The 11,341-nt window shown below is 59.9% G+C and overlaps 1 protein-coding gene across 1 annotated transcript; it reads right to left on the bottom strand.

Annotated features, from left to right (window-relative positions):
- Positions 1-441: 441 nt before the first annotated feature.
- GUCY2D (guanylate cyclase 2D, retinal) lies at positions 442-11,004 on the bottom strand. Its single transcript, XM_004594772.2, has 18 exons — positions 10,272-11,004; positions 9,874-10,178; positions 6,760-7,111; positions 6,342-6,426; positions 6,046-6,148; positions 5,689-5,790; positions 4,528-4,608; positions 3,692-3,898; positions 3,446-3,602; positions 2,924-3,073; positions 2,511-2,659; positions 1,956-2,119; positions 1,664-1,856; positions 1,377-1,551; positions 1,056-1,154; positions 838-932; positions 662-747; positions 442-535 (listed from the first exon to the last, which is right to left on the bottom strand). The coding sequence occupies exons 1-18, from the start codon at positions 11,002-11,004 to the stop codon at positions 442-444; spliced, it is 3,330 nt and encodes a 1,109-aa protein (XP_004594829.2).
- Between the last annotated feature and the right edge of the window lie 337 nt (positions 11,005-11,341).

An 11,341-nucleotide genomic window follows, 5' to 3' on the forward strand; every position in this document is an offset into this window, starting at 1 on the left:
ATCACCTACAGCAGCAACTTGCGGGAAAAGGACCTTCCAGAATCATCCTGAGGGAAAGAGGGGAGTGTTAGAAGGGGTTCCCCAAGGGAGGAGAGGGCCTGGGTTAGGGTTCTGGTCCAACAGAGCCTGGCAAAAGGCATCCCCTGGAGTTGTCCCTTAAACACTGCACAGCATTTTTGACTGGAGGGGGTAGCGAGCCTGATCTGTGCTGGGGGGCGGCCTGAGGCTAGATGTAACAGACAGTGCCCTCCTGGGGTCTGTTAAGCTAGGATCCTTTAGCAGACTCTTCTCTCCAGCTAGCCGAATCACTGCAGGGTGGTCACAAGTGGCTTGGTCTCCCCTTCAACCACTTCAAACCGCATTCCCCGGCTGGGTGTGGCTCCAGGAGTCTGCATGGAGCTGCAGCTGCTGAGCTTGGCAGCCAAGGAGCAGCACCTGTTCTCACTTCCCTGAGAACTGGCCAGGCCGAGCCTTCTCCAACTTCAGGCGCCGCTCAGGAGGGATCTCCTGCAGGCTGATGCCGTGGTTGCTGGCCCTGCGGGGAGGGGACATTGACCTCAGGCAGGGGAGGAGTGGGTGATGGGAGGGCAGGGCTCAGCCCCGGGGGTGGGATGGGGTGGGGGGCGCCCAGGCAGAGAGGGGCCGCAGGCCGCACGCTCACCCCGGTTGCAGATCGGGAGGTTTGGGGAGTGACTTGTTGAAGCCGAGCCTGCCCACCAGCCAGTAGGTGTCCTCGGCGCCCTTGCCCTGGGGAGACACAAGGAAGAGATGGCCATGGGTGGGCGGGGCCTCGAGGAGGGTGGAGCCTCATTGGTGGATGGGCGGGGCCTGCCTCACCTTGAGCTCGGTGCGGCCACGCAGCTCCAGCTGGAAGCCCTCGTCCAGGGCACCAAGAATACACACGGTGCTCATGTTCACATGGATGCGGTAAGCTGGGGATGGTTGCGAGGTTGGGCGGGGGCACGCCATGAACCTGGGACTCGTCTCCTGGGATCCCAGCTCGGCCATTCCCTCTTCAACCTCCCCCAACGCTCCTTCCCCGCCTTTGCACTCACGCAGGCCAGTGGACTCCATGCGCGAAGCTGTGTTGACTGTGTCCCCAAACAGGCAGTATCGGGGCATGGTGAGCCCCACCACGCCCGCCACGCACGGGCCTGCGGAGATGCGCGGGGTCGGCCGGCGGGCAAGGCCTGAGCTGAAGCTGCCGGTGCCCGGTGGTTGGACAGTACCTGGGAGCCTCGAAGACCCTTAGCTGCCCATCATCTCCCTCCGTTTTCTGGGTATCCTCTACAAGACCCACCCCACGTCCCTCACTGCACGGCTTTGCCTCCTAAACCGAGAAAATCTGCTGCTAGGTGGGTGGGCCCGGGAGTTACCCGAGTGCAGGCCGATGCGGATGCGCACGGGCACCTCGGGCATGTGGCGCATACGGAAGGAGCCCACGGCACTAAGGATGTCCAGCGACATGTTGGCGATCTCGGCTGCGTGTCGCTGCCCGTTCCGCTGGGGCAGCCCGGAAGCCACCATGTAGGCGTCCCCGATCGTCTCCACCTGGGGGAAGGAGTGCATCCCTGCTGGTTCAGGACTGGGCTGGGGTCCGCCCCAGGACGGGCTGGAGGCTGATGAAGCTAACTGGAAGGTGAGTAGGCTGGAGCGCTGGGACCTTATAGACGTCGTGGGAGCCGATGATGGCATCAAAGAGGGTGTAGAGGTCATTGAGAAGATCCACCACCTCGATGGGCTCGCTCATGGCTGAGATGGTGGTGAAGCCCACGATGTCGCTGAAATACAGCGTGACCATCTCAAAGTACTCGGGTTCCACGGGGATCCCCAGCTTCAGGGCTTCAGCCACGGATCTGGGAGAGGTGGGCAAGTGAGGTCACCTGAAGGCCCCACCCTTTCCCGGCTGGGCACCCCCCGACTCTGCCCTGCCCTGGCTCGCACGCGACACCCACGGAGGCAGCATCTGTGTGAGCAGCCGGTCTGTCTTCTGCTTCTCCAGCTCCAGCTCCTCCGTGCGCTCCCGGATCAGGTCTTCCAGGTTGCTGGAGTACTGCTCCAGCATGCGCAGCATGGAGTCAATGATGTTCATCCTCCTGCCCTTGTTGATGCGCTTGAACTTGGGTGGGGAGGGCACTGGTAAAGGGGCTGCAGTCCGGGCCCTCTCCTGGGGCTGTGTGTTTCTGATACTCACCTCTCTCTCCACCACTCATCTCCTGCTCATCAAACACCCCTCCTCCTCCCGCTCTTCCGGCCCCCCCAACACAGAAGGCACATGGAAGTGGAAAACAGAGTTCCCGGAAGTCAGTTATTTGAATCAAGTCATCCTCCCACACCCAGTCCCCTACACCCCCATCTCTACCCCCCACCCCAAAACTCCCAGTTCTCAGGGTATCCTTGGAGAGGTAGCATGGAAGACCAGGCGTCCTGCCAGCCAGCCAGCCTCCCTGCCTGCCTGCAGCCTTTCCCCACCAAAACCTGGCACCCTAGCAGCCCACGCAGCCCCTGACCAGGTCGAAAGTGCGGTCCATGGAGGGCCGAAGCTCTGGCTGCTCTTCCCAGCACTGCTTCATCAGCTGGATGCATTCCACAGGCGCCTGGTCCATGGACACCAAGGGCCGGCACAGCGGAGGGGGGCTCCGCACTCTCTCCACCACCTCTGTGGGTGTGTGAGGGAAACTGTGAGGAGGGGGCTCCTGGGATGGGAGTACCGTTGACCCTGGTCTTAGGGCTGAAGCTCACCATAGTGAGGGGAGGGAGAGCTCGTAGAAGGGGCCTTTATAATTGGTGCTGTGGTTGGTGGGGAAGTGAAGGTAGAAGGGGGTTATGACTAACCAGAGGACCCAAGCCCTGGGTGTCAGTGAGAAGTAATACAACTTATGGCACCTGCGCCCTTAGTGCAGGGGTAGGTGTCCTGCCTCACCGTTGGCCGAGAGCTCCAGCATGGAGTAGGGGTCGCTGCGGCACACCACCTCCTGCATGATGATGCCCAGGCTGAAAACGTCACCCGCCAGGGTCCCCCGGCGCTCCAGGGCAGGGTCACGAAGCAGCTCCGGCGCTGTCCAGAGCTGGTCTGGGGGATAGGGAAGGGGGTGTGGGCGCACTGAAGGCAGTCCCTGGATCTCATAGGAAAGCCCAAGCTCGCCTCCAGGCACTCGCCTGCCCCTCTACCCTGCAGATGATCCTCATCGCCCGAGTTGGGGGATGCCCGACCTCCAAAGCCCGCCACAGAAATAGGTCCTACCTTAAAAAACGAGACGGGGCCCCAGGGAAGACAACCAGCAACAGCCTGGGCTTTAGAGCCTCCCTCTCCCGCCCACAGCACCTGCCAGAGCTCAGGCACAAGCCCGACCCTTAAGTAGGCCCTACCTTCCTTGTCCCCCAGCCCACTGTCATTGGCCCCTCACCCGTGGGATGCCAACCTTGCAAGGGTGGGGATACCTACCCTCGGCGTTGGGGAGCTCAGGCAACACCCTCTGCGCTTCCAGCAGTCGCCCATGGCCATGGTCGGTAATCTTGAGCACAAACCTCCCATCCACCACGCAGTTCCGTGACTTGAGCCGCCCGTGAGCCACGCCTCGGTGGTGCAGATACCTCATGCCCTGGGAAAGGATAGGAGAGGAGCAGCCTCAGGCACGCAGGGGCTCCCTGCCCCATCGTTCCTGTCTCAGGCCTCCTAAACACAACACACCTTGATGAGGTCCAGCAGGAGGGAGGATTTGAACATCCAGTCCAGCTTGATGTCTCTCTGCGCAAGGAGGTCATGGAGCGAGCCACGCATGCAGTGTTCCGAGACCACGGCCAGCACGCCCTCCGTCGGCACCGCAGGGCTGTCTGCCGCCCGCGCCAGAAAGAGCCCCAGGTACAGGGCCACATTCTCATGCCTGAGCTCCCGTAGCTGCAGCAGGGGACGGGGGAACACGAGTGAGCAGGTGTGGTTGTCACTGGGGGCCACACGCCAGGTTCTGCCATTCGGGGTCTGGGTTGGTGTGGGAATGCAATGGTCTTTGGGAGCACAGGTGGGGTTCTCCTTTATCTCTTTGAGGGGAAAAACATAGGGTCAAAGGCTGCTATGCAGACACTGAATGTGTTTGAACTTAAAGTTATAAGCAAAGACAAGGGCAGGTTAAGACAAGGTCTGCAGTGCTGTATCCCATGGATGCTTGGCGTCCCAGCTGCTGTACTTTCCCATCCAGCTCCCTGCTAATGCACCCAGGGAAGCAGCAGAAGCTGGCCCAAGTGCCTGAACCCCTGCACCCGTATGAGAGACCTGGATGAAGTTCCTGGCTTGAGGTATGGGGACATCTGGGGAGTGAGCCAATAGATGACCTCTCTTTCTCCATAACTCTCTGCCTTCCAAAGAGCTAGTGCTAGGGAAGAGAGGGGGTGGGCATTCCTGCTCAAGATGCAGGGCGCTCCCTACTGAGGATCTGCACACGCACCTTGCTGCAGGAAGAAGGCAGGGGAAGGGGGGCAACTTATGACCGCCACAGTACCCCCTTGCTGGCCCCCTGGCCTGATTCCCACCTTGGAGAAAGTCGTCTTGGTTGCTGGGCGGATAGCTATGTGCTGGTCCCCTGGGAATTTCTTCAGCCAAACCCAGTCGCCCTGGAGCAGAGGGGATGGGGTTAAGGATTCAAGTCCCATGATTCCAGGAGCCCCAAAATGCCCACCCCCTATCGTGGGACAGGTCATCCATGAGGCCCTTCACAGTGAGCTGGGAGAGATACAGGAGGGCTCGACATCTCAGCAGGGAGGGAGTCACTGCGGCCACTGCTCACTGCCACCACCACCCTCATCACCACCTGCTGGGAGGCCGGGCTCCTGGCTTTGTAGTGAAGCGTGAGGTACAGGCAGCTTCCCTCCTGGCTCCGGGCCTCACAGCCCTCACAGCCTGGTATGTGACCTGTGTTGTTGCCCAGGGTTCCATGCTCAGGCTGAGCTTGGGTCAGTGTTCACTTGAATGAGCAATGGGTCCCTCAATTTTATCTTCACCTGGACCATGCCACCTGTGCAGGTGGCCACGGTCTGTTGGAAAAGGACTTGGACTAGGAGGAAGTTGCTGGGGTTTGGGAGCACTTGAAAATGCACCTGGGAACATCAGGTGTCCCAGAAGCTGGAGCCTGCATTGGTGTACAAGGCTGGGGACAAGAGACACAGAGAACATAGTAGCTCCCCACGATGAAGAAGAGCCTGCCCCACAACAACACCCGCTCTAAGACACGGGTGATGGGCTCCGATGACGCAACAGAAGCCCAAGCAGGGGTTCTTCCAGTGGTCTGAAGCCTTTGGGAGCTCTCTGTTTCCGAACGCCCTGTGCTCTGTCTGAATCTACTCTCCCTGCCTTCCCCCAGGCCACTCTATGGAGAATGCCTAGCCTATCCTGGATGTCCTAATGGCCTCAGGTGACTTTTTTCCTTCCTACTAAGGTCCTGAGTTGGCCAGAAGGGCAGGGTTAGGGACTGCCAGCAAGGACACCTGAGGCTACATGCCAGTCCCACCACACTCCATGGCAGCTCTTGCTTCCACCCTTGGAGAAGCCCTCACCCCACAGTGACTAAAGGAAAACCCTATGGCCAGAAGGACCCTTCCCCATCATGCTGTCATTTGAGGGTCCCATGTCCTCTGCCCTGTGAATGTCCAACCCCCATTGGCTCCCCACACACTGAGGGTGGGCCTCTTCCGTACCTCATAGAGCCCAATGTTGGGGCTGTCCGTGTGCTGGCTGCGGATACTGCGGACATCAGACACACTGCGTGCAGCCAGGCTGGAGCGACTCCCCTGGATCATCTGGGGGTAGGGGAGGGAATGAAGCAATGCAGGGGATCAGAATATACTGGGGGGGGGAGGAGGGAAGGGTGAGGGCCCTACATGGAGGCCAGGCTGAGCTGGCACAGGCCTGGGGCTGTCACCTCCACAGCACACATGAGGTCACACATCCCAGGAGCTAGCCCTGGGATTGAGCCTGGGCAGGGCTTCTCGGTGGGGGCTGGGGTGAGGACTGTCTCAGGTAGGAGAGCAAATACTGGAACCTGCCCCACCCACCTTCCGAGTGCTGCCCCCGTGTGGCTGGAGGAAGGTGACATCTTCAAGAGTCAGGATAATCTTGTTGGGGCCAGAGACCATTTGCATATGAAGGAGCCGGTGCCTGGTAGAGGAAGAGGCAGTCAGCTCAGGGGAGGGGTGCTGGTGGGCCACCAATCCGTGTCTCTGCCAAGTCCTTCCTCCTGCCTCCCCCTCCTCTGGAGCAGCCCCAGCCTGCTGTCCTAATCAACCAACTTCATTCCCATCAGGAGGGACACCAAGGTCACCTCCGACACCTGCCTTCCTCTTAGGCTCACCTCACATAATGGGCCAGGAGGGCCCCCGACAGCCCCATGCCAACCAGCAGGAGGAAGCCGAGGAAGACGAGGGCAGGCTCCACTCCTGGAGGGACAGGGAGAGCAGGGGAACACTGGGGAAGTGGCTGAGGATAGAGCCACTCTACAGGATGCCAAGCCCAGGAGGCTCCAGATCTGAGGCACAGGGGCTGGCCAGGTCACTGTTTGGAGGTTCCTCAAAGGAGTAAGCATGGGGATGCTAACAGATATCTCAGAGGACTTTGGGGCTGACAAGAGGGGGTTCCTGTGCAGGCCAAGGGGTAGGGGAGGGCCTCAAGGGTCCCTGATGAAGAAAGACGGGCAGGGAGTTGGCTATCCTCAGCCATTCGGTGCCTGTCCATGGGGAGTGCCCCTGTGGGGACTGGATGTTTGTCCTCACCTCCATTACAGATGACATCTGGATCGAACCAGCACCAGGGGTCAAGTCCAGGTCCTGGGCCCCCATGAGGGAAGTGCACTGGGGTCCCAGCAGACAACAGGGCTCCCCGCAGGGGGTCCAGCATGTAGGTGGCCAGCAGCCGGTCACCTGCAGCATCCGTGTCCAGCAGCACAAACGATGGTTTCTCAGTTCTTCCCAGCGCCCCACAGAAGCCGGGGACCTGTGCATCCTGGACATGACGAGCCACAGCTGCTCCTGACACCCAGCCGCCCCCTGCAGCTGCCCGCGCTCCCGCCACACCCTCTGCCAACAAGAAGACCGCGTCATAGATGGTGCCGAAGAGTGGGGACACCTAGGGAAAGAGCAGGGACTCAGGCCTCCAGCCGTTCTTCCGCTGAGCCCTTCATGTGCTGGGGGTAGGTTAGTGATGTCCAAGGCCCCGCCCCATTGGCTGGCTCCTCCCCCTGCCCCCCCTGCCCCAGTGTCGTCTGTCCCCCACTGGCTGCCTCTTCCTCTCTGCTCTTTGGGTCCCTCCTCCCATCTCTTCTCCCCACTATCTGTCATTTTCAGAATTCTGCTGTGTCTCTACCCCTTGGCCAATTCCCTCAACCATTCATAGCTGCTTCCTTCTTCTGCCCCCTGGTTACTCTGCAGTTTTAATCACTATTCACCCATTCCCTTAAAAGTTTTATTTTGGGCCCGGCGTGATAGCATAGTGGTTAATGTCCTCGCCTTGCACACGACGGGATCCCATATGGTTGCCGGTTCTAATCCCTGCGGCCCCACTTCCCATCCAACTCCCTGTTTGTGGCCTGGGAAAGCAGTCAAGGACAGCCCAAGGCCTTGGGACCCTGCACTCATGTGGGAGACCTGGAAGAGCTCCTGGCTCCTGGCTTCAGATTGGCTCAGCTCCGGCCATTGCGGTCACTTGGGCAGTGAACCATCGGATGGAGGATCTTCCTCTCTGTCTCTCCTCCTCTCTGTATATCCGCCTTTCCAATAAAAATAAATAAATCTTTTAAAAAAAGTCTTATTTCCCATTGTTTTCCATATATTTATTTATTTATTTACTTATTTTCATTGGAAAGGCAGAGTCACAGAAAATAGAGACAGAAACAGATCTTCCACTCACTGGTTCACTCTCCCAATGGCCGCAATGGCCGGAGCTGAACTGATCTGAAGCCACATAGGTCCAGGGTCCCAAGGCTTTGGGCTGTCCTCTACTGCTTTCTCAGGCCACAGGCAGAGAGCTGGATGGGAAGTGGAGCAGCCAGGACTTGAACCAGCACCTACAGGAGATGCCAGCATTTACAATGTGAGGATTTAGCCACTGAGCCACAGCAGTGGGCGCTCTGATTTTCCCTTCTTTCCCCAAGGTGACCACCTGACCTCGTGAGACCGCTCTAGTATTACAGCCCACATCCCTTGGATTCTTGCACTGTGGATGGCACCAGGGACCGATCATGAAGGAGACAGCTCCTATCTCCAGGAATCTTGTGTGACATTGGAGAGACGGCCAAGGTCATTGGAGAGAGGGTCCCTACCCCAGGCTGGCCAGAGTGCTCACCCCTCAGGGCAGCAGTCAGCACTACTCAGTGGCTGGGGGAGGGGTGGCGTGGAGAACAGCAGGGGAGAAGAGAAAGGTGTAGCCAGCAGGGAGGAAGATGCAAGGCCTTGTTAACCTTGTGAGAGAAGCACGCCCATCAAGGACAGCAAAAGCCACAGGGAGACTGGGAACAGGAGCAGGGCAGGGTCCCATTGGGCAGCCTCCCAAGGCTTGGTCTGGTGGGTGGGTGGAGAAGGGTATGGGTTGCAGGGTATTTGAGAGGCTGTCCTGGGATTGTGTCCTGGACCAGTGCATTGACAGGGAGGATGGAGAAAACATTGGAGTCAAATGAGCTATCTGGGCGTGGGGAGGGTCAAGAAGGAAGCAGGAGGAACATACAGGAATCCCGACTGAACCTCTCACGGGTAAGTGAGGAACCTTCTGCATCCTGGTTCTCCACCTGCCCATACCTCCTCCATCCCATCTCACTCCCACCCCCTTCCCTCTTCCTGTTGCTACTCCCACAGCCCTTGGAGAGCCACCACCTGTCTCCCATCTATGGGCCCAGGGCCCTTGTACCTCACTGCCCGCTAAGCTCCACCTGCCCTGAATCTTAGTGGTGTTTGGCCATCCTTCTTTTGGTGACCGGGTAGGAACTGGGTGATCTGAACCAGGGTTTTCAGGGTTCGTAGAAAACCCAATCCTGAGCGGGATGATGGGAATCAAGTATGGGTGCGGTGCCGGGGCGCTCTGGCGCCACCCAGGGAGCCTTCTGCTTCTTGCAAGTTGCCAAAGAGAGATTTCTGGGGAAGTCCCAGAGGAAGTACCTCTGAACTGGGCTGGGCCTGTGTGTTCCCTCCCTGCTCTCCTGATCGCACCTTCGTGGCTGAGGTGTTGGGATGCCCACCTCAGAGGACAGTGCAGTCCAGGGACCTGTTGCCTGCTCCCTGGAGACAGTCCCAACATGGCACACTTCAAAACTTGGTGCAGGAAGGGGCATTATGGCGTAGTAGGGTAAGCCTCTGCCTGCGGTGTTGGTATCCCTTATGGGCACTGGTTCGTGTCCTGGCTGTTTCACTTCCCATCCAGCTCCCTGCTTGTGGCCTGGGAAGACAGTTGAGGATGGCCCAAGTCCTTGGGACCCTGCTCCCTTGTAGGAGACCAGGAAGAAACTCTTGGCTCCTGGCTTTGAATCAGCCCACCTCTGGACATTGCCACCACTTGGAGAGTGAACCAGCAGATGAAAGATCTCTTATCCCACCCCCGTCTTTCCAATAAAAAAAAATAAACCTAAAAAAAAAAAGTCATGAAAAGTGAAATTCAAAGATAAGCTGATTTTGCTGCAACAAATTTTGAAATATGTGGGTTCAAGGTGTCTTCAGAAAGTCTATGCAAATCAACAGTATGAAAGAAACTAACTATACCTGGATTCCAAATGTGCTCACACAAAAATAAAAATATGCATTTCTTTTCATTCCATGTGAAGTTACCTTCCTGCACGAAGATGTCCCAGTCAAGACCCCCACAGGACCCAGAGCAGTTTCTGCTCCTCAGCTCCCTCCACCCACCTGCTGCAGATCCAAGTCCGGGGGCAGCTCCCGGCGTTCCTGAGCCCTGCGCAGGTTGTCCAGCACGTCGCCTTCAGGCGCACAGTGGCGCGTGAGGGTGAGCACCGCATCGTGGGCCCTGCGCAGCCGGGAGCTGTTGGCGAGCGCGACCAAGGCCTCCTGGCCGGGGGACAAGGCGTAGTGGAGCGTGTCGAAGGGCACGAAGACCAAAGAACCGTCGGTCAGACCCATTTCGTCCGCGGCCTCCAGCAGGTAGCGCTGCTCCTCTCCACCCAGCAGCAGCGAGTGCATCACCATAACTACCACTGCGGACACGAGACGCGTGGCTCGTCGGCCTTCCCGAGGCACAGCCCCCTGACCCAGCCAAGGACGTCCCCGCGCCCTGCAGGCTGGCCTACCTCTGACCCGGGGCCCGTCCCGAACCCTCCTCAGAGCTTCTCGGGCTCCAGACACGTCAACGGGCTGCATGGAGGTCACCAGGGCGACCGGCAGGCCTCGCGCCCTGAGCGCGGTGGCCAGGGCGCGTCCCGCCTCCACCCACAGGTCCTGGGGCGCGGTGATCAGGGCCACGCGCGCCCAGCGGAAAGCTCGAAAGAAGGCATAGAGGGCATCTGCGGCGGGAGTCCCCGCCGGGGCCGTGGTGCCGGCCGCCTGCGCCCCGGGGCAGCCCCAAGGCACCAGCGCGACGCCCGCCTCTTGGGCCAGCAGCTCAGCAGGCTGGCAAGCGGCGGGGTTGACAGGCCCCACGAGGCCCGAGACGCGGGGCAGCGCCGAGGCCACGGCCCCCAGCGAGCCGGGTGTCCGGCAAGGCTCCTGTAGTAGCGCGATCTCGAGGCGCGGGCCGCCTTGCCGGGCAGGGTCGCGGTTCAGGCGGGCGGCGGCCAGACGGGCGGCTAATTCTGGGCGCGCCCGGGCGAAGAGAGGATCGCACGCCCAGGGACCCAACACCCCCACCGTGAACACGGTAGAAAGGGCGGAGGGTAGCGGGAGAAATAGTAGTAACAGAAGTCGGAGCCCGGGCCGGGGCAGCGCCTGCGGGAGGCCCGGCGGGGATAACCGAGCCCAGGGCGGCCTGGGGGCGCAGGGCAACCGGCCAGGAAACCCACCCGCGAGGACGGCGCAGGCTGTCATTGCCGGCTCCTGCAAGCATAAATGGAACAGGAAGAAGATTGAGACACATCGTCCTCTCCCACCCCCCACCCCCGCACACACACACACCCCGCACAGAACTGTTATGAAGGGTTTCCCTGCAACCCTCAGTTTCTCAAAGCTGGTTTAACCCGTGAGATGTCCCTCCTCCAGGCTGGGACGACATCGGGCTGGCTGAGGGCGCGCTCCAGCCCACCCCGCTTCCCCCTCCGCACCTGCTAACCCCTCCCCCACGACAGGCCCACGCGCTCGGGCGCACAGAATACGTGCCCAGGGGCCTTTGCCACTCGCAGCATGGTCCGGGGCTGGGGCTTAGGAC

Source organism: Ochotona princeps, chromosome 17, assembly GCF_030435755.1.
Source record: "Ochotona princeps isolate mOchPri1 chromosome 17, mOchPri1.hap1, whole genome shotgun sequence".
NCBI classification, from domain to species: Eukaryota; Metazoa; Chordata; class Mammalia; order Lagomorpha; family Ochotonidae; genus Ochotona; species Ochotona princeps.